General features: G+C 36.8%; 1 protein-coding gene across 7 annotated transcripts in view; it reads right to left on the bottom strand.

The window, feature by feature from the left end:
- The window catches only part of LOC150088264 (ralBP1-associated Eps domain-containing protein 1-like), a 791977-nt gene that overhangs the window by 60051 nt on the left and 708577 nt on the right, over nt 1-23349 (bottom strand). For all 7 annotated transcript variants that reach the window (XM_090369416.1, XM_090369413.1, XM_090369418.1 and 4 more), the window contains one exon: nt 17086-17128. In XM_090369416.1, the coding sequence (XP_090225542.1) occupies nt 17086-17128 (43 nt within the window). The remainder of the gene's footprint in view (nt 1-17085; nt 17129-23349) is intronic.

Here is a 23349-nt window from a genome sequence, read left to right as displayed (position 1 = left end):
TGCGTGTACACCAATGCTAGGAGTTTGGTAAATAAAATTGATGAATTTGAGGTATTGCTCAAAGCATCAAAGGCGGATATTGTTGGGATATCAGAGACGTGGTGTCACACAGATATAAGGAATGCAGAACTGGAATTTGGGGAGTACAACATCTACAGAAAGGATAGACAGAATAGGAAGGGAGGAGGGGTTATGCTATTAGTTAAGAAACAAATAAAATCCAAGGAAGTGAAGCCAGTCGACATCGCTGGACAGTGCAGTGTCGAGTCAGTTTGGTGTGGCATAAGCATTGGAATATCAAAATTGAGAGTAGGAGTGTGCTATAGGCCTAATGACTCTCATGAGTATAATAACAAACTGTACAGGGAAATAGAGTGGGCCAGTAAATCAGAGAGTCTTATAATGGGGGATTTAATTTCCCAGATATTGACTGAAATTTGTGGGTTGGTCACTCACACAATAGCAAGGCTTTTGTGGATTTATTGGATGATTGTTTTCTATATCAGCATGTTCGTGAGGCAACTAGAGGGAGCAATACTCTTGATTTGATTATCAGTAGTGATTCTTCATGCATTAAGAATCTGCAGATACAGAAACCACTAGATGGCGGTGATCACAGTGTGCTGAAGTGGGATTTACTCAAGGAGGTAACTACCATCAGGGGTAAAGGGAAGGGTTATTGTTTTCGTAAAGGCGACTACGATGGTCTAGACAGTATTTAAATTCTATACAGTGGGACCAGTTCTGATGATGTTACCAACAGCAAACTCAAAATGGGAAGAATTCAAAGAACTTATCTTGGAAGCTACTAGGCTTTACATACCAACTAAAAAATATTGTTCAAGGTTCAGGCCTAAATGGATGTCAGATGAACTAATGAGACATATGGCAGAGAAGGAAAATGCATGGGATACATATAAATTAACATGTGACACAGAAGCCTATGATAGATATAAGTTGATCTGTAACCAAGTTACAAAGGACGTTAGGCAGGCAAAGGCAGATTATGTGAAACCTTTGGCAAGGGATGCAAAGAAAAACAGCAAGGAGTTCTTTACTTATGTAAACTCTAGAAGGAAGGGGATGAATCAGATTGGTCCACTTGATATTGATGGTTGAACTGTTGATGACCCTGCTCAGACAGCTAACAAACTAAATCGATATTTTGCATCTACATTAACACATGAGGAGTTATTCAGGAAGGAGAATGCCATAGAAGAAGTAAACACTGGCAGTGAGCTAGATGATCTTGTAATAATTGAGAGTTGTGGTGGAGGAGAAATTGTTGAAGATAAATACAAGAAAGGCACCTGGGGTGGATGGGATCTATCCAGTGATATTAAAGGAGGCAGCAAAGGAAGTAAGCAATCCGTTAGCCATAATTATGAGAACTTCCTTGGACTAAGGAGAGGTATCCATAGACTGGAGGTGTGCAAATGTGACCCCAATTCACAAAGGAGGATCAAAGGGAACACAAGTAATTATAGACCTGTGAGTTTAACTTCTGTTCCAGGAAAATTAATGGAGGCACTGGTTAAAGAAGCACTGCAGGATCATCTAGACAAGACTTCAGTTATAGCTCAGACACAGCATGGTTTTGTTAAGGGAAAGTCTTGCCGGACCAATCTGATTGGATACTATGATGTAGTCACAAAAGAATTGGATGCAGGGGATAACTTTGATATTATACATTTGGATCTTAGAAAGGCTTTTGATACTGTTGCACATGGAAGACTGCTGCACAAATTGGAGCAGTGTGGCATCGGTGGCAAATTGTTCCTATGGATAAAGGGATGGTTGAGTGGCAGAAGACAGAGAGTGGTAATTAATGGACACTGCTCATCGTGGACTAATGTTATTGGTCGAGTCCCTCAGGGTTCAGTGTTGGATCCATTGTTGTTTTCTGCATTTATAAATAATATTGATGAAGGGATATCAAGCTTAATGTCCAAATTTGCAGACAATATAAAGGTTGGCAGGGTTGTTAAGGACACTATGCTGCTGCTGCAACAGGATCTGGAAAGGGTGAGCAGATGGGCTGAGAGGTGGCAAATAAAGTTTAACATTGACAAATGCAAAGTACTACATATGGGAAACAGCAACCCCAGAGCAACGTGTCAACTCTGTGATTTTTTTTTTTTTTTTTTCAGTTTTTGGCGCATCGGCTTCTGTGGCCATAATGCACCTCCCAAGGTTTTTACACTACTCTGATCCAAGCCCGAGGCAGGATTTGAACCCGCGACCTTTGGGTTGTCAGGCAGGCACATTACCCACCCAGCTGGCAACTCTGTGGTACTACACTGACAGTGGTAGAGAATGAAAAGAACCTGGAGGTAATTGTGCAGGCAGATATGAAGTTCTCTGAGTAGCGCAGACGGGCTGCAAGAGTAGCTCATGGTGTCTTATCAATGGAATTTTTCTAGCAGGGATGGGGAGGTGATTATTCCCTTGTATAAGGCAATGGTCAGGCCAAACCTTGAGTACTGTATATAGGTCTGGAGGCCTTATTTCAAGAAGGATGTAGAGCTGCTGGAACGAGTACAGAGAAGGGCAACAAGGTTAGTGAACGGAACGAAGGGTTGCTCTTACGAAGAAAGGCAAATTACAGTGTCTGGAGACACTGTAATTTTTAACTGTCTTGTTTGCAAATTACAGTGTCTGGAGACTAGGCACCGGCGAGGTGATCTGATAGAGGTGTACAAAGCCTTGAATGGTTTGAGCATGCTCAATGCTGATGGGATACTGCCTCTTGCTCAGAATAATCACCTGAGAGGGCATAAATTCAAATTGAGGAAAGACAGACGTAGGATAGATGTGTGGAAATTTGCCTTTAGCCAGCGGGTGGTTAGTTGGTGGAACAGACGTCCATCCCTTGTTGTGGAAGTTGATAGCCTAAATAAATTTAAGGCTCAGCTGGACAGGTATTTCGAACGAACGGAGGGGTGAAGTGGAAGGGTTTTTTTTTTTTTTTTTTTTTTGGCTGATGCTGCATAAGCTTGCTTTCTTGCATCATATGCCTCTACTAATGCTATGCTAATGCTAGTGTATATAAAAAAACTTAATTGAAACATTTTCGTCATTCTCCACTGCCGTATAGACTTCCATCTTTTGTTGTGGAAGTATACCAGCTCGACCCCAGTAAGTTATCTTCTTTCATTTTAACCTTTCTTTTTGCATTATGCCTCTGTCGGGTCAGCCATGAAATACAGCAAACCCCCGCTATTCGCGGGGGTTACGTTCCTGAGAAATGTCGCGAATACTGAGTTATGGCTCCCATAGTAATAAAGGGGTTCCGTTCCAAAGTATGAAATATATAAGAAGAACTAGTCTAAAATAGTTTCTATGTATGTATTATATGTACCTTCATAATATGACTATGTACATAGACAGTACATAGTGAAATGCAAGCATATGGCATCGAATTGAAAATAAGATACAATTTAATATTAAATGTAATATGCCTTTGCTAGCAAAAAAACTTATCCCGCCAGTGCTATCGCCAGTTTCGCTAAAGTGTTGATAAAGGAATTTTGCCTTTTCACGAATGATGAGTGAACTTAACGGAATTTTATTTTGAGTTCGGTCTTCTATCCACATGTTTAAAGCTTTTTCTATTTTTTCTAATTTAACATCATGAGTTACAGAGCAAATTTTTGAAGCAATTAGCGCCTTTTTCACGGACACTACGGCGGATTTTTTCTTCCGATTTCTTGATTGATCGTACTGTTGACTCATTGATTTTATAATGTTTTGCCACTGAGGAGACACTTTTACCATTAGAAATTTTATCTAATAACTCAATTTTATTCACTAATGTCATCACCTTTGATATTTTCACATTTCTCTTGTTATTCGTAGCCATATTTTTGTAGGGGTTAGAAAGAATTTGTCCACAATAAAGTCACTTTCTTCCGTTAACACACTCGATAAAGTCCGTTTTACACTGCAAAACAGTAGATTTATCATTTTTGTAAGCAAATCAATTTATAAATTGATTTGTAAATTTATAAATTGATAAATTTATTCAATTTATAAGCATATAAATTAAAAGCAAACGACGAAACCTTCCATGACAAGCGAATAACACATACTGAACAAGGATTAGCGAGAAACATCCACGCTCGCGATTTTGTCACTCCTCTTCCCCCACCCACTGAGCGCTGTTTTTACCGGGAAAGATAATTTTAGCCACGTCCATGTTTTTTTATGGGGGAAAATATTCACGGCGCTTTAAAATTCACATTTTTTAGGTTTCATTTTATATTAAATCGGCGATCGCGAATACGTGAAACCGCGAATACAGATACCGCGAATAGCGGGGGTTTACTGTACCTTATAATTATAATTTAATTATAAATTAAACTTTAACCCTCATCTTCCATACCGGCCTTTCAAATCTACTACTTGGTGCTGCTTATATTTCATGTCAGAAACAGAGGCCTTACTTCTTGCTGTTCTTTCTTTTGATTTTGGCGGGCGGCCCTCGAAAAGGCGTTGAAGCCATAGGATACACAGCATTTAGTACTTTTTATTTACTTCTTATTACCTTCTCTCCCTTCCTTGTTCCCTGTAGTTGCAATTTCAGTTCTATTAGCCCTTTTAGCTATTCCTCTCTATCTTCCAATGTGTATATATATATATATATATATATATATATATATATATATAGAATATTGAAGATAATAATAGAAAATAATAGAAAAGGTAAATCAATCAAATAATACCATTCAGGAATTTAAGAAAACGCAAAGGATTTAAAAAAAAAAAAAAAAAAAAAAATCGCTTTTTACCCACAATCCAGATGACTTCAACTGGGGCCAACCACCCAGACTGAAGGCAAAAAACGACAAGAAGTTCTCTGTTTCTGTAATGATCAATATAGTAATTAAAAATGGTTAAGAAATTTTAGAATCAAAAGTAAGAAAATATAAGTAAATTTTAAATAAATTATAAATGTAAGCATATATTAATCACCTTTGACTGGACAGAGAACGTAATTTAATGATTAAAATAAGATTAAATATATAATACATACTACATATCTACCGTATCCAGGACATAATGTAATAACAATAATAGTCGTCAGATCAAAATAATATGTGGTGCCCCTTATGTGATGAATATGATAAAAATAAATAAAAATAAATAATTAATTTAATCAACCAATCAAATTTAAGTTAACGCAAAGAGAAATATGCAGATAGTAAGAAGAAAAACTAAAGGAGTAGGAATATATATATATATATAGCATATTTACTTACTGATATATATGTTGCCTGTAAGTGCACAATGAACAGACACAATTTGGCCTCAGTAGCCCTTGTGTCGTTAAGCCGAATACCAACAACAACTTACTTATATATATGAAATATATATTAAAAATAATAAAACTGTAAGTATTGCCTAAGAATCAAATTGAAATAAATTTATTTTTTAATTTTCAATAAATATTTTAATAATATTTGTTTTTTTCAAGTCTTTCAAAAATAGAAGGTATACACTATTCACCTAAAACAATCCAGAGGGTATACACCGTATTCCCTCCACTACAGCCCTAGCTGTAACTAATACCTGGCTTGTGTTATGTTCTGTAGCATTATCAATGAGATGAAAGCAGATAATTTGTTTTTCAAAGATGATAGTGGAGGAATATTCACTCCAATCTGCCTTGGAGAATTTACATGTTATTTGATGCTCTGGTTGTGATGAGAATGTTGTTTAGTTTGCACATAATTAGAAAATGGTCACTGTTATGTGGGTCATTAAATATTGCCCACCCAATGCATGGAAACAGAGGGGGGGATAAATGGAAGGAGCTATGGCCGAATTGGTTCTTGTGGGAAAATGCATATAGGTGTGTGAACTGGTACTTAACAAGATAAGGCTGTGCTTATCTAATAAAGATTCAACTATTTGCCCTCTGTTATTCTTGTGAGCAGATCTCCATAAGGGATGATGCCCATTAAAATTTCCTAATAAACAGAAATGAGTAGTAATTACCAGGGCTTTTTTTGGGACAGTATACCTGGCACCTTTATTTACAGTGACGTGTGATTTGGATGCAGCGCACTTCAAAATTTGTAATATTCCGTATATTTTTTTCACACGTTTACCTACTTTTCAAATAAGCTTAAAAGTTATTTAACTAAATTTGAATTTTTCACTCTCTATTGTTAAGATATTTTCTATATAAAACTGTATAACCATTTTTATAATTCTAAATTACTCAGTAGTCAGACCTCTGTTTAATTATTTTGATTTAAAATAGCTTCCATTGAGCGAGAAATTTTTCATATGGCGAACGGATTAGGAGAGAATTAACTCAGCAATTTAGGCAATTAGTGCTGCTTCGCGAATTAAGATAGCTAAAGCATTCTACAACTTAGTGGTGCGTGGTAAAAACCTATCCGACCACCTGTCCTACATATGGAGAAGTTGCGCTGGTCAACAGTGAGCAGATCAAAGTGCATTCCCAATGGACTCTGGTCCACCTTCTACTGCAGTGGTGTCCAACCTTTTCCAGTCCAGGCCATATTAAAAAAAAATTCAAAGTTAGATTTGTTTAGTGTGTTACATTTTCCATATCTTGTTGCTTTTAAAAGTAAAATTTAAAATATTCAGAAATTTTATTAAGTACAATACACAATTACATTTACTGAGAATTTTTTTGATAATTAACAAATTTTAAAATGCTGTTTTAGTTCACTTTCCGGGCGGGCCGTAGGTTGGACACCACTGTGAATCATCTGTAAGAAACCTGTTCGAGAATTAGGAGGGAGTGATTTTCTTTTAACCTGACAAATAATCATCTGTTGTTTCGCGGAAGTGCGTTATTCACATTTTTCCATATGGTCACAGTACCTGATTATCCCAACGACATCGACATTTTGGACAGTTACAAAAAAAAAAAAAAAAAAAGAAAAGAAAAGAAAAAATTCAAATTTAAGAACTAGTGACAATACCGATGAAGAGAGAAGGAAAACGAGGGCAACGAAGGTATTAATCCTTGTAAACACGAAATGTTGGCATTTGTGAGAATGAAGTTAGAAAATTGTCAATCAGGTTATAGTTAAATGAAAGAGATACAATTCGTGCATTTCGGGAATACATAATTAAAAAGATGGTTACGGAAGAATTGAAGCATTTGATGGACGCTCTGAGTAAGATATCAATTTCATCGAGTGAATGTGAACGAGGATTTTCACAAATGAACCTGACTGCCAGCCCAACCAGAGCTTCGTTAATGGCAGTTTCTTCACTACTGTTTCTTAAAATTGTAGGCCCACTGCTGACCCACTTCGATCCAGCAAAATTCGCAGCTGCTTCGGAAACGTCATTCACCAACCGACACACAAAGAGGAAGAAAAGAAGTCGGCAGAGGGTGTCGGATGAAAACTTAATAAAAATTTGGAATATTCTACAAAAATTTTATTATAAAATAACTTTTACTTCTTATTTATTTTTACTTATTATTTTTAGGGTACGTAGTCTAACGAAGGACCCTTATAATGTCACTCGGTTGTCTGTCCGTCTGTCACAGCATTGTATCTCTGGAACCACTCAACATATTGACATCAAATTTTGCATGTGTTTGTACACCATTTGGGCCAACATAATGCTATATTGATCGTTGTTGACAAAAATTTGTCTGAGAAATGGGGGGGTAAATGTGTGTGTGTGTTTGGGAGGAAATATCAACAACCTATAGCTTATATACACCGCTGGAAAGAGCTAGTAGGTTTAATATATAATTTTAAAATATTTTTAAAATTAAAAATGGCGGCACCACACAGGAAAATTTGAGGAATTTTCGTGTTCCCCCCCTCTATTTCCATCGCTAATGGAGCTAAAAATTTAAAAATCACAGCTATGCGTTATTTGATGCTTATCAAGGGAAAATTATTCCGATTGAAATCTGTCATTTACTTTTTGTGTTAAAATTAAAAAAGCAATTTTTTATTGCACTTCGATTCTTTGTACTAAGTAACTCTGACAAAAAGGTTGCTAAATAGTTAATAATTCTATAATGGTCATTTATAAATTTTGTGACGAGAAATATTTTTTAACAATTTTGAAAGCTAGAGTTATCACGGCCAGGAGGTACTCAGAGAGCCAGTGTTGAGGCGGCAGTGGTGGGGAGGCGCCTGCACGGAGTCTTGCACGGCCCTCACCTGCCAGTCGCTTCTCCCCCAAGACTTTAATTGCTTCTCCAGGAAAAAGTCAGGGTCGCTTCTCCCACTCTTGTCATTCACAACAACTGGAAAGACTCAAACAGACGTTTTCATTAGTTCCTCAGTTTCAGGCCAATCCATTGTGCTGAAACTTTTTTCAGTTACCATAACGCCCTCTATTTGAGGTACTATACTAAAGACCATCCATGACTATGGATCCTTCATCCCGAGTGCCCAGCACTCAGTAGTTGGCCGATTTATTTACTTATTTTACTCACATTTTACTTATTTTTTTATATATATTTAATAATAAATTTATGCTTAATAAATTGTGTTAATATACTAAATTTGTTGTTCTTATTCCAAAAACATTACTACTAAAGCAAAAATATCAGGAAAAAAAATTTTAGAGTACTTTTCATATCCTTTTAATTTTCAATTTTTCCTAATAGCAAAGAATGAGTACCGGCACCTATTTTTTTACAAAAAAAAGCACTGGTAATTACAATATATGTGCATCAAATTTGAGGAAATCAGGCAACAACTCAGCATTGTTATTGGCCTAAACGAGGAAGGACAGGGTGGATGCCCTCGAAGAATCTAAATTGAGGGGCCCATCAAGCTTTCAGCTGCCCACATCACTTGAACATCATGCAACACAGTGGCAACCCCCAAGGCAGAATGCACTGGTCCCACAGGAATGAGTAGTTGTCGGTGACTCTATTGTCAGGGAAATGGGGAACATATTGTGCAAAAAAGGATAGGCGGAACAGGAGCAGGGTATGTCTGCCAGGGGCAAAGGTTGATGACGTTGTAGAGCAGATATCATCTTTTAAGGGCACAAAAAGTGATATTGTTGTACATGTTGGCACTGATGATATTAAGAGTAGGAGACTGACGGAATTACTTAACAAGTACAGGTCACTTTTGAAAAAAGTCACGAATTAGGGTTGAATTTGAAAATGTTTGCAATTCTGCCCAGACACGATAGGAGGGAGCATATGATGAGAGCCTTGTCGATCAATTTGGCCCTGAGAGGATTGTGGAAAGCTCAAGGAGTAGAAGTTTTCTCAGCCTGGTCTGTGCTTGTTAACAGGAGAGACTGTTTCTATAGGGATGGGATACACTAAAATAGAAAGGGTGCAAGAATATTTGCTGATGCTATCAAGGCAGTGTAGGTGGGTCGGAAAACTGGCAGTATGGGGGGATACACGGATTAATAGATTAACAGTAGTTGCTGGCAGAGGTGAAAGTGATTCTTGCACTGCTTCTACTGGAATGGGCAGTAGCCTGGAAAACAAGATGCAGGAGATTCTAGAGAATGCTGGGAGTCATTGTGGTACACTTTTTTTTTTTTTTTTCTCGATCAAATTCATCACTATCACACAGGCAGCTAAAACAGATTTTAAAAGATGCTAATGCTTAGTTAGCACCAGTATTAATAGAGGCATATAATGCAAGAAAACAAGCTTATACAGCATTAGCCAAAAAAAAAAAAAAAAAAAAAACCCACTTCCCACTTCACCCATTCACTCAAAAAGTTTTCTGGTTCTTCCTTGAATTCATTTATTTTATCTATCAACTTCCACAAGACAGATGAAAGCTTGTTCAGGCAATCAACTACCTGCTGGCTAAAGGCAAATTTCTGCACATCTATTCAACAACTGTCTTTCCTCAGTTTCAATTTATGCCCCTCAGGTTTGCAATCTGAGCAAGCGGAAGTATCCCGTCAGTATGGAGTCTTCTCAACCATTCAAGGCCTTATACACCTCAATCGGATCACCTAGCAGGTGCTTAGTTTCCAGACACTGCAATTTGCAGAACTTAAGCCTTTCTTTGTAAGAGTACCCTTTTGTTCCCATCACCAGTCATGTTGTCCTTCTCTGTACTCATTCTAGCAACTCTATATCCTTCCTAAAATGAGGCTTCCAGACCTGTATGAAGTACTCAAGGTGTGCCCTGACCATTTCCTTATACAAAGGGATAATCAACCTCCTTATTCCTAGGTCTCTTTCATTCTCCACTACCCTGAGTGTAACACCACACAGTTGGTACATTTCTCTGGGGTTACTGCTACCCATATACATGTGGTACTTTGCATTTGTCAATGTTAAACTTCAGTTGCCACTTCTCAGCCCATATGCCCAAAATTTCTAGATCCTGTTGCAGCAGCATAATATCATTACTATCATTAATAACCCTGTCAACCTTTGTATCATCTGCACACTTCGACATTAACTCGTTGACTGCTAAGAAAGACATTTAAGAAAAAATTTCCCATGAGGACAAAATATATTTAGTAAATAATTTGATTAGTAATTCTAAAATAAATATTGTAATGTCAGTGTTATGTCATTTTTTTGCTTAAAATACCAAAAAAAGAGTAATTTTTTGTGTCGCATACATGTGGCCAATGTGGCTTAGGAGGTTACTTTATTTCTTGAGAAGCCATGTTGGCCATATATGTGTGATGCTATCACAGGACACTATGAAAGTGGTTTGTTAGTAGTTTATTGCAAGCAAGCACACTGCAATAAACTAATCACAATAAAATAAACTTACAAATGTTGCAGTAAGCTTGTCAGTATCATTCAAGATTTTGTCAAAACAAGTTCGTTAGCACATTGTATTATCCATTATATTTTGTTTTATTGTGTTTCTCCACAAGTCTGTACTAATGTGTTGTAAAAAAAAAAAAAAAAAATTTCTAAAAGAGGAGGAATTGAGAGAAATTGCTGAAAATCTTAGTAGTAGTTCTTAAGATGAAAAAGATTTTGATTCTGATGATTCGGTAAAAGATCCTGACTAGGATATTTCTTCAAATGAAGAAAGAGATACTGAAATACCAGATAACATTGAAGAAGTGCTTCAAGACTGGATGGCAGAAGAAAACACTGATGAGCAATTTGAAAAGACCGAGGAACCTGAGACTGAATCAACTGAAACAAATGAAGTTATTGAATGGATTGAATACGAAGGATGCCAAAAATGATTTTATTTTACAGGCAAATCAGGACTGCAAATAGACATATCAAGAAATATTACTCATCTTGAGGCATTTTCATTATTTTTTGGTGAAGTCATATATCTTATTGTAACAGAAACAAACAGATATGCTGAACAGAAAATTCAGAGTACTCGAGCTTCGCGGCAGAGTAGTCTAAAAAAGTGGGTTCCAACAACTGTTGATAAGATGAGAAAGTTTTTCGGGCTTCTTATGTGGATGGACTAGTAAGATTGGGAGTATTGCATCTTGCTTGTCAATCACACCTATCTATAAAAATAACTTGGTAACAAAAATTGTCCTGCAACAGATTTGAATTGTTGTTACGCCTCATTCACTTTTCAGATAATGAAACTGCCATTCCAGGGTATAGACTCAATAATATAAAACACCTGATAGATGTTTTGTAGCTCAAATGTCAAAAAATATTTTCCCCAGGCCAAGATTACATCATTGACGAAACTCTTATTCTTTGGAGGGGCAGGCTGATATTCCAAAAATATATACCAAATAACGCTCACAGATCTGGAATCGAGCTGTTCAAAGTAATGTTCCACTGAAGGTCGAGTAAAATTTATTCAGGTAAATCTGAAAATTATAGAAAATCAGTAGGTTTAGCGGACAATGTCTGCAAAGAATTATCGCAAGGACTTCTAAATGAAGGTTACACCTTGTACATAGACAATTTTTATACGTGCTACAATCTGGTATTATAGTTTCTTCATCAAAAAACTCATATTGCTAATATGTTACGAGCCAGTAAAACATTTATGCCTAAAGAAGTCATGTATTCAAAGCTAAATAAAGGGGAGATGATCGCCAAGGAAGAAAAAAATGGAATTATTGTTCTAAAGTGGTGAGATGCTCGAGATGTGAGACTACTGACAACAAAGCATGCCCCAGAAATGGTTGAAGGACCCTCCAGCAGTAAAGGAAAATGAAAAGAAGCCAAACAAAAACCACTTCCTACTCTAGCATAAAATAAAGGAAAAGCAGGCATTGATCTGTCAGACCAAATGGGTTCATATGCCACAATGCTAAGAAAGGGGATAAAGTGGTACTGCAAAGTAATGATAGAATATATACTTGGTATATCACTTATCAATGCCTACATGGTGTACAAGAGTGCCACGCAAAAAAATATAAATATAAGAAGCTTTCGGGAAGAAATAGTTACAGATAACTATTTCTTCCCGAAAGCCAAAATGTGGTAATACTCATATAGTAACTACAAAATTCGATGCAAACAACAAGAAAGTTAGAAGAATGTGCGTTTTTCTGTTATGCAAAATTGAAAGAGTCTGAATGAAGGAAGATCAGTTGCTAGCAGAAAGAGGAAAAGAGTTTATACTCATTGCCCAGACTATACTTGTCAGCCTTTCATGTGTTTAGAGTGTTTTGGACAACATAATTTTGTAATTATAAAATTCGTATAATAAAGAATTTTTAAATGATGAGCAGTTACTCACTTATTTTTTCTCATAGCGGCATGCAAATTTCATCACATGTATCACCAGAGGCCACGCTTTTCAAAAATAATGTAAATTTCCAACAATCGTCAGTGTTATACAGCTGACTCAGCTCCCACTGAAATAGAGGGCATCAGTAATATATGTATGACACTGCAGTCAACGTGTTAAGCTTGATATACCTTCATCAATATCATTGATAAATATACAAAACAGCAATTTTCTCTGTCTTCTCCCATTCAACCATCCTTTTGTCCATTGTAGCAATTTGCCCTTAATGCCATACTGCTCCAATTTGCTCACAGTTATTACAAAATCATTTAACTCACTGTTAAAGTTTGATAAACGTCTGGCCTTTCCCCCTCTCTAAATAACTCCTCATGTGTGAATGTAGATGCAAAATATTCATTTAGTTTGGCAGCTATCCGAGCAGGATCATCTACAATCAAACCATTGATATCAAGTGAACCAATCTGATTCATCCCCTTCCTTTAAGAGTTTTACATAAGTAAAGAAATCTTTGCTGTTTTTCTTTGCACCCTTTGCCAAAGATTTCTCATAATCTGCTTTTGCTTGCCTACCCTCCTTTGTGACTTGATTACAGACTACCTTATATCTACCACAGGCTTTTGGATCGCATGATAATTTATATGCATCCCATGCATTTTTCTTCTCTGCCACGAGTCTATGAAGTATATGAATGAACTTCATACAATGTAACTTCATTGTACAAAGGGTACTAGGAAAGTTTTGCAATATGACGCAACAATGAATCACAGGAAGCTGCTTGTTGCTGCATCTTGAGACATGTTCATACGTGCATAGTAGCCGCCGCGCCAAGTCGATGGGCTCAGTTATTCATTAGTAGTGAGAGTGTAAAGTGCTTGCGATGGCATCGTGGTCACGAAATGAGATAAGGACAGTTTTGCGGTATAATTTCGTGTGTGGTTTAACCATAGACCAGTGCTTAGAAGAAATGACTCTTGCACTAGATGATGATTGTCCACATCGTACAACGATATTCAGGTGGTATAGAGAATTCCAAAGGGGAAATTTCACTCTGGAGGATTCTGAGAGGCCGGGAAGGCCACGAACGTCAGTTACGGAGGAAAACGTTACTGCTGTGAGGAAAATGCTTGACGAAAACAGGCGAGTGACCTACCAACAGATAGAGGATACTTTGGGCCTAAATGCACCAGCAATTCGTTCGATTCTGCAAGATCATTTGCACGTGAAGAAACTTTGTTCTCTCTGGGTGCTGCATCAACTGACTGAAGAGCAGATGACACGACGTGTGACTTGGTGCCGGGAGATGTTAAAAAAGTCTGATAAGGGACAATCTCGGTATGTGAACAACATCGTGACAGGTGACGAGACTTGGCTGTACTATTACGATCTGCCGACCAAGGCTCAAAACAAAGTTTGGGTCTTTGATGATGACGACACACCCGTAATTGTCAGAAAATCCCGATCTGTAAAGAAGAAAATGATAGCTGCATTTTTCAAATCGAGTGGAATTGTGGAACGTGTCATTTTGGACACGCAGAAGACAGTCACAGCTAAGTGGTATACTGAACAATGCCTGCCTAAAGTCATTGGATCTATGAAGAACCTGCGGCCAAAGTCAAGAATGGACACCTGGCACCTCCATCACGATAATGCTGCAGCTCACCGCGCCAAAGCCTGCACCGAATATTTGACCACGACAGGACTGAAACTTCTCGAGCACCCTCCCTACAGTCCAGACCTTGCTCCCTGCGACTTTGCACTGTTCCCGCATGTGAAAATGAAGCTAAAAGGGAGGTGGTTTTCCAGTGATGAGGACCTTCTACGGGCCTGGGACAACGAGTGTGCTTTACTCCCTAGTGAAACTTGGCAGAACTGGTTTAAAGATTGGTTTCGGAGGATGGAGAGGTGTATTGAATGTAGATGAAATTACTTTGAAAAAATTAAATAAACAAAGCTGTATTGCAAAACGTTCCTAGTACCCTTTGTATTAGCACATTGTATGAATACATTGTAACCTCTTATACAATGTACTACAGTCGATTCCGGTTATTTGGGACTAATACATTTTGGCCCGATTAAGCGGCTGCCCTAATTATCCGAAGTTTCATGTAAATAGTTAAAAATACAATGCCTCCCCCCCCCCCCTTTTACAATTGGTTCACTGTACAATCAAATCACATGATTTTATTACAATGGAGTCACCATTGTAAAGTACCCTTCACTATATGATGTGTAATAAGCGCCGGTCATTGTGATCATGTTTGTGAAATGAATTTTAATTCAATTAAACCACGATTCTAATTAGCAAAAATAGGAGGAATATTATCCACAGGCTATAAAAGTAAAGATATATTAAGTACAAATTTACCCTTTATTACCTTACCAATTAAAAAATTAAATGATATTCGGAAGAATATACGTGATAATCAGAAGAATTAATACGTACTGTTATATGTACATACTAACTAAACTAGTTGACATTTCTGTTCACTGTCATTTGTGGGTGGGAGTTAAAATTTAAAACAGTAAAAAGATAAGCAATCAATAACAAAGAACACGGCACACAAATTGCAAGTAACACGATACACGCAAGTGAGAATGGAGTAACAAATTACGAAGCTTTAAAAATAGGAATGAAGAGCAGATTCTGAAAATTATTTTTTTTATATGATTGAAGATTCCATAGAAGTGGAAACACATTTTACCATAATAACCCACAGAATTCCAGCTGTGGAATTCTGTGGGTTATTATGGTATTAGCCCAAATTCAATAAGATCGACTTTACTATCAGTTTATGATAGATTTCACTAACACAAAAACCCAATAAACAGGTGACTGCTAATTGTTTTTATTGTTTTATGGTTGTGACCTCCAGAAATCCAACCGAACTATGTGTACGGTCAGAGACAATCGTAGGGTAATCTTCAGTGCTGCGGTCTCCTGCCCCGATTAAACGGCATTTTGTTCCAATTAAGCGAAGTAAACCCTGGCTATTTTCTCGATTGGGTTCTGTTTTTTAAGATTTGCCCCAAATAAACGGCTGCCCCGATTAACTGGTGGCCCAAATAACTGGAATCCACTGTACTTAAAAATATATACAATATTAAAAAAATTAAAAAATATTAAAAAATAATACATACAATGTACTACTATGAAGAATGTTTTCTAAGAGCTGATAGCAACATTGCATGCAAGCAAAAATAGCATTTGGATGTTTTATAATTTTGAAGCTTTAACTTCGGTAACATCAGTTAAAGTCTCAAAATTATAAAATTTGCCAATGCTATTTGTTGCTTGCATGCAACATTGCTATCAGCTCTTAGTAAACATTCTTTCTGCAGCAATTATATTTATTTATTTTTTCTGGAATTTTTAGAGATTGTTTATTGAATATTATTATAAACATAGAAGTATTTTATGTTATACTTATGAGTAATGATTAATATTAATCTTACTTTACTTTCTAGTAAAGAACTATTAGTAAAGATTCACTTTTTCAGTTTTGAAATTTTGTCTTTTGTAGAGCAATCAAAATATAAATCTTTACATTCATTACAAAAGGTATATTTCCTTATGTAATAAATTTTTGTGGCTATTTCTCCGAATGAGCTCGGCTTTTTGGTAATACAAAATTGGGCTATTTAAATATTCATGCAACATAATTTCAACCAAATATCCTTTACTTGCAAGAATACTGACCATAAGGAGTTTGATTGGCTGGGCTTTCTTTTTATTTATTTATTTAATTTTCTGGTATCTTACCAACGGCATAGCTAGTTATAATCACTAAATTGACATGAAAAAAGGAAAGAGCATCTGGGGAATTATTGTGTATTGCTAAACATTCACTTGTGCTAGGGTGGCACTTCCTATTAGGAATTCCTACCATTTCCTGCTAGAAATGGCAATTCCTAACAGTAACTCCCCACCATTTTAAATTGTTAGTTCTACTTATTTCTTCACCCAATTTCATTTTTCCTACCTACCTAGTCACACAACAACATATAAGAAGTTTCAAAATATATTGTTACTTATTCTAGGATCAAAAATAAAAAATCATTAATGCATGTCTAATTCTGAATGCTTATGGACCTATGGATGTTTCAATTTTAAAAATGGTCATAAAATTGTAAAACTGGATTGCAAAAAATTATATAAAACTAAGTAAATATGTACTTAGTAAAAATGTTTAATCATACTAGTCTGCTTATTTTTATTTATGTTTTTATTACTTAATTATTTTTTACTATTCAAAATTCTACGTCCATTTTTTTTAAAAATCCAAACAGCTATAAATATAAATCTTCAGAATCAAACACATTTATATGACTTTTTTTTTTTTTTTTTGATACATGAACACAAAATAGGATTTTTGGCAAAGACTTTTGAAACAAAGAAACACAAATTTGGAAAAATTTAAAAATTCTTTACCTGGTGATGAAAATGGCTTTTTATATATCTCAAATGCTCCAGACTAAAAAAAAGAAAAAGAAAAAGATTTATTTAATTCACAGAGACATATGCAACTATCTTTATATTATACATATATGAAGATATGATTTTTTCCCCTTTTCGTCAAAATTTTTACCATATAACTACATATTTTTAATATGGAAAAATTTAATTTCAGAAAATAATAAAATTATTTTCTGAAATAATGAGTGATTACAAATTATAAGCATGCTTACGTGAGATCACCATTCCAGATAAAATATTAATTCTACATTTTTAAAATTTTTAAAAATTTTTTAACCTTTGCAAAAAGGATAGATGGAATCGGACAAGGGTATGTCTGCCAGGGGCAACAGTTGATGACGTAAAGCAGATATCATCTTTTAAAGGCACAATGGGTGATATTGTTGTAAAGGTTGGCACTAATTACATTAAGAGTAGGAGATCTTCAGACTTACTTAACAAGTACAGGTCAATGTTGAAAAAAAGTCGTGAGTTAGGGTTAAATTTGAAAGACATGATAGGAGGGAGTATATAATGAGAGCCTTGTCAATCAATTCGGCCCTGGAGAGATTGTGCAAGGCTCATGGGGTAAAATTTTTTTCAGTGTGGTCTGTGCTTGTTAACAGAAGAGAGTGTTTCTACAGGGATGGGACACACTTAAATAGAAAGGGTGCAAGAATATTTGCTGATGCCAATGAGGCAGTATTAGGTGGGTGGGAAAACTGCTAGTTTGGGGGGATTCACAGACTAACAGATTAACAGTAGCCAGAGGCAGAGGAGAAAGTGATTCTTGCATTGCTTCTATTGGAATGAGCAGCAGCCTGGATAGCAAGTTGTTGGGGATTTCCAGGACTGCTGGGAGTCATCATGGAACAAGTAAATACACGGGTTGCGTTAGGGTAAATAAGAGTAAGAATAGGTGTATGTATACTTGCATGTACACCAATGCTAGGAGTATAGTAAATAAATTGAATTAAATTGAAGTGCTGGTCACGACATCAAAAGTGGATATTGTTGGGATATCAGAGACATGGTGCCACACGGATGTAAGCAGTGCAGAATTGGAATTTGGGGAGTACAATGTGTACAGAAAGAAGAGACAGGATAGGAAGGAAGGAGAGGTTATGCTGTTAGTTAAGAAAAACATAAAATCTAAGGAAGTGCATCCAGTTGATATGGGTGGACAGTACAATGTTGAGTCAGTTTGGTGCGACATAAGCACTAGGAAAGCAAAAATAAGGGTAGAAGTATGTTATAGGCCTATTGACTCTGATGAGTATAATGAGCAATTATGCAGAGAAACAGAGGGGGGGGGGCAGTAAATCAGAATTTCTTAAAATGGGGGATTTTAACTTTCCAGACATTGACTGAAACTTGTGGAATGGTCACGCACACACTAGCAAGACTTTTGTGGATTTACTGGATGACTGTTTTCTACAGCAACATGTTTGAGAGGCAACCAGAGGGAGTAATACTCTTCATCTGATTATCAGCAGTGATTCTTCTTGCATTAAGAATTTGCAGATAAAGGAACCACTGTGAGTGAGAGTGATCACAATGTACTAATATGGGAATTACTTAAAGATGTAACTACCATCAGGGGTAAGTGAAAGGGTTTTTGCTTTTGTAAAGGTGAGTACAGTGGTCTCAGGCAGTTTTTAAATTCTATACAGTGGGATCAACTGATGATGTTACCAATGGTAAATTCTAAATGAGAAGCCTTCAGGGACTTAATCTTGGAGGCTACTAGGCATTTCATACCAACTAAGAAATACTGTTGGAGGTTTAGGTCTAAATGGATGTTAGATGAATTAATGAGGCTTGTGTCAGAGAAGAAAAATGCATGCGCCACATATAAATTATCAGGGGAAACAGAAGTCTATGGCAGATATAAGCTAGTCTGTAATCAAGTCACAAAGGAGGTTAGGCAAGCGAAGGCAGATTACGAGAAATCTTTGACAGAGGATATAAAGAAAAACAACAAAGACAACTTCTTCACTAATGTAAACTCTAGAAAAAAGGGGAGAATCAGATTGGTCCACTTGATATTTGTGGTTCAAATATTGATGATTGTGCTGAGATAGCCGACAAACTGACTGAGTATTTTGCATCAATATTCACACATGAGGAATTCTGAAGGGAAGTGGAGGACAGAAGCTTATTAAACTCTAACAGAGGGCTTAATGATTTTGTAATAACTGAGAGCAAAGTGAAGGAGAAATTATTGAAGTTAAACATAAGAAAGCACCTGGGTTCGATGCGGATCTATCCAGTTATATTAAAGGAGACAGCAAAGGAAATAAGCAAACTTTTAGCCATAATTATGAAAGTTTCCTTGGAATCAGAGGAGGTCCCCATGGACTGGAGCTGTGCAAATGTGTCTCCAATTCACAAAAAGGGATTAAAGGATGACACAGGTAATTACAGATCTGTTAGTATTACTTCTGTTCTAGGAAAAATAATGGAGTCACTGGTTAAGAAAGCAATGTGCAGGATCATCTAGACAAGACTGCAGTTATAGTTCAGACACAGCATGGGTTTGTTAAGGGGATGCCTTGTCTGACAAATATGATTGGATACTATGATGTGGTCACAAAAGAACTGGATGAAAAGAATAATTTTAATATCATATACTTGGATTTTAGGAAAGCTTTCGATACTGTTGCACATGGAAGACTACTGTACAAATTGGAGAGGTATGGCATTAAGGGTAAGTTGCTACAATGGATAAAAGGATGGTTGAGTGGGAGAAGACAGAGAATGGTTATGAATGGATACTGCTCTTCATGAACTAATGTTATTAGTGGTGTCCTCCAGGGTTCGGTGTTCGGCCCATTGTTGTTTTCGGTATTTATCAATGAAGGTATATGAGGACTAATGTCTAAGTTTGCAGACGATACAAGGGTTGGCAGGGTTGTTAATGACAGTAATGATAGTACACTACTGCAACAGGATCTGGAAAAGTGGAGCAGACCTCTTCACTGGCTCACATCTGGTGAGTATGGGCTTGGAACCCAGGGTCCTGAGCTGGATATCATCATTCTTCTCTTTTTTGCTTTCTTGGTGATTCCCTTTTACTTCTGATCTCTCTCTCTCAGGGTAACACAGGAATTTTTTTTTTTTGGCTGGTGCAGCATAAGCCTCAGGCTTTCTTGCACCATATTGGCTAATAAGAATAAGAATAAGATGGGCTAAGAGGTGGCAACTGAAGTTTAACATTGACAAATGTAAAGTACTGCATACGGGTAGCAGTAACCCCAGGGTAATGTATCAACTGGGTGGTACTACACTCAGGGTAGTGGAGAATGAAAATTACCTGGGGGTAATTGTGCAGTCAGATTTGAAGTTTTCTGAGCAAAGCAAAAAGGCTGCAAGAGTAGATCATGGTGTCTTGTTAATGATATACAGGAATTTTGCTAGCAGGGATAAGGGATTGTCCCCTTGTATAAGGGAATGGTCAGACCACACCTTGAGTACTGTATACAGGTCTGGAGGACTGATTTTAGGAAGGATGTTGAGCTGCTGGAATGAGTACAGAGAAGGACAATGAGATTGGTGAGTGGAACAAAGGGTTGGTGAAACCAAGAAAGGCTTAAATTCTGCAAATTGCAGCTTCTGGAGACTAGGCATCTGCGAGGTTAGTTAGTTATTTGGTTTTTAGGAGCATTAGCAACTAAGGCCATATTGCTCCGGGATATGCGGTGGTCATTCCCTGACCTTTCCACATCCTCCGTATTTGGTGGTGACGGGCTCGAACCCCGGTCTAATCAAGAAGCGTGTGCTACGCACCGCTGCTCCTTCCCACCTGGCTACGGAGGCGCCTATCTGCGAGGTGATGTAATTGAAGTGTACAAGGCCTTGAATGGATTGAGCAAGCTCAATGCTAATGGAATTCTTCCTCTTGCTCAGATTACTCACCTGAGGTGGGTTAAATTCAAACTGAGGAAAGACAATTGTAGAATTGATGCGCAGAAATTGGCCTTTAGCCAGCGAATGGTTGATAGTTGGAACAAACTTCCATCTTTTGTAGTGGAGGTCAGCAACTTTAATAAATTCAAGGCAGAACTAGACAAACATTTGGAGTGAATTGGATGGGTGAAATGGGAAGGGGCTTTATTTTATTTTATTATTTTTTGGATGATGTTATATAAGCTTGCTTTCTTGCATCATATGCCTGTACTAATGCTAACCTTTGAGCTCAAAAATACATTTAATTTCTTTTATGAACAAAAAGCTGTGGGCATGATGAAATGAGGGTAATGACTGATGGGAATATTGTTTTAGCAAAAAAAAAAAAAAAAAAGTACATACAGGGACCAATAGAGACCTCCAGGCTTTTCAACAAACGATAAACATTTTGGGTATCGGTATATTCAGATGGCAATATCATTCTCCTGACATGTTCATTGCAGTATGGCAGAGTGTGTTCTCCTAATGTCATTCATGATACAGGTCTTCCATCATTTCTGGTGACTATAGTGTGACACACCATGTCGTTAACATATTTCCACATGAAGAGTAAAGGGGCTATCTCAGGGGTCAGTGGGTGGGGCTTTCTTGCAGAATGACATTAAGTTGCATGAGCCAAATCTGAGGTATTGCATTAAGTTGAACCTCAGCATCTCAACAATGAATTTTTCGGAATATGAATTAGCAGAGATAGGCTAATTTCTTGGCCATCCTACTCTCTAGATATAAAACCCTCTTGATCTTCATGTGAGGATATGTTAAAGGACATGGTGTATCATATTACTGGCAACACAACTGATAAGAAGACCCATCTCTAGCAGTCTCTCTTCCTGTATATGCTTTGAAATATTGGCAAAGGTCCTCCTCCCACTGTGGGGAAGGGAACTTTCTTGTAGATTGACATGGTTGCAGGTGATGAATCTGAAGTATTGCATAAAGTTGAATCAGTATCTCAACGATGAACTTTCAGGAATATTGAAGTTAACTATCCGCACATAAAACACTTTGACTTCTTCACATGGAGATATATTATGTAACATTACAGTCACCACATTCAATGACTTGAAAACTCACACCAGAAATGATATTGTGAGATAGCTACTGCAACATAGCAGGAAATTTATTGCCAGTTGGATATACTCCATACCACTGGGGCACCCATATCAATGTATACTAAGGTAAGCAATGAAACTTTGAATGATTTGCTACAAATTATAGAAAATGTGTCTATAGTTGTATTTTTTTTTTATCTTCAACACTGAAGGAAAATACTTGTGAAAGTTTATGGACACCTTAATTAATATCATAATTAATATTTTATTGGATTTCCAAGGGAATATACGATAGACTAACACTGTCTAAACATGGATTGCACAAGATTTGTTAATGATTTTGGTGATATTTCAAGACAGAATATTCTAAATACTGCCTCCATCAATGTGCATTTTATATTAGGGTTTTTTTTCCATTAACCCTCCTTTTTTCACAGCTTTCACAGACAGACTGATTTTCTGTAGTGTGTTCCAATCCAGTGAATTACCATGCCAAGATAATGTTTTAACATATTTGCACCACAAAAATTTCTAAACTTTTGGTTGGTGACACAGGGCAGAATCATTTTGAGAATTAATTCTCTATTGTTGAACATTTTTCATTCTCAAGATATCATTATGACGGGTTGTTTGTGAGAAAAAGGTCAAGAATGTTGAGCGTGTGTGTAGTTGGGATTGTCTGGTATTCTGGTAAGTGAATGAACAAATCTCACCAATTGGCCAGCTGGGTCTATATGACTAGAAAACTAAACCCAGCTGCAATAGTAAAGGCTAAAATCACCAACAAAAATTACCTCACTGTTAGGAAATTTGCACTAAAGAAAACTGAGTTTCAGAGAAAGGAAGTTAAAAAAGTTCAGAGTGATTGGTGGAGCTGGGAGAAAGGAGTACAAAGATTTTAAGCCAAAAAAAATTGAAAAGAGGAGATTAGCATTAGATTAGCAAAAAAAAAAAAAAATCACTTCACATTTCACCCATCCATTCACTTCAAATGTTTGTCCAGTTCTCCCTTGAATTTATTTAAGCTATCAATTTCAAAAACAAGAGATGGAAGTTTGACCACCCACTGGCTAGCTAAAGGTGTCAAATTTCTGCACATCTATTCTACAACTATCCTTCCTCAATTTGAGTTTATGCCCCCTCAGGTTCATAATCTGAGCAAGCAGAAGAATCCCATCAGAACTGAGCCTGCTTAAACCAGTGAGGGCGTTACACCTCA

Source organism: Mastigoproctus giganteus, chromosome 3 (genome assembly GCF_048544385.1).
Source record: "Mastigoproctus giganteus isolate SK-2022 chromosome 3, ASM4854438v1, whole genome shotgun sequence".
Classification (NCBI taxonomy): domain Eukaryota; kingdom Metazoa; phylum Arthropoda; class Arachnida; order Uropygi; family Thelyphonidae; genus Mastigoproctus; species Mastigoproctus giganteus.
Note: the sequence above shows the minus strand (reverse complement) of the source record. Positions and strands in the feature narration are given on the sequence as shown.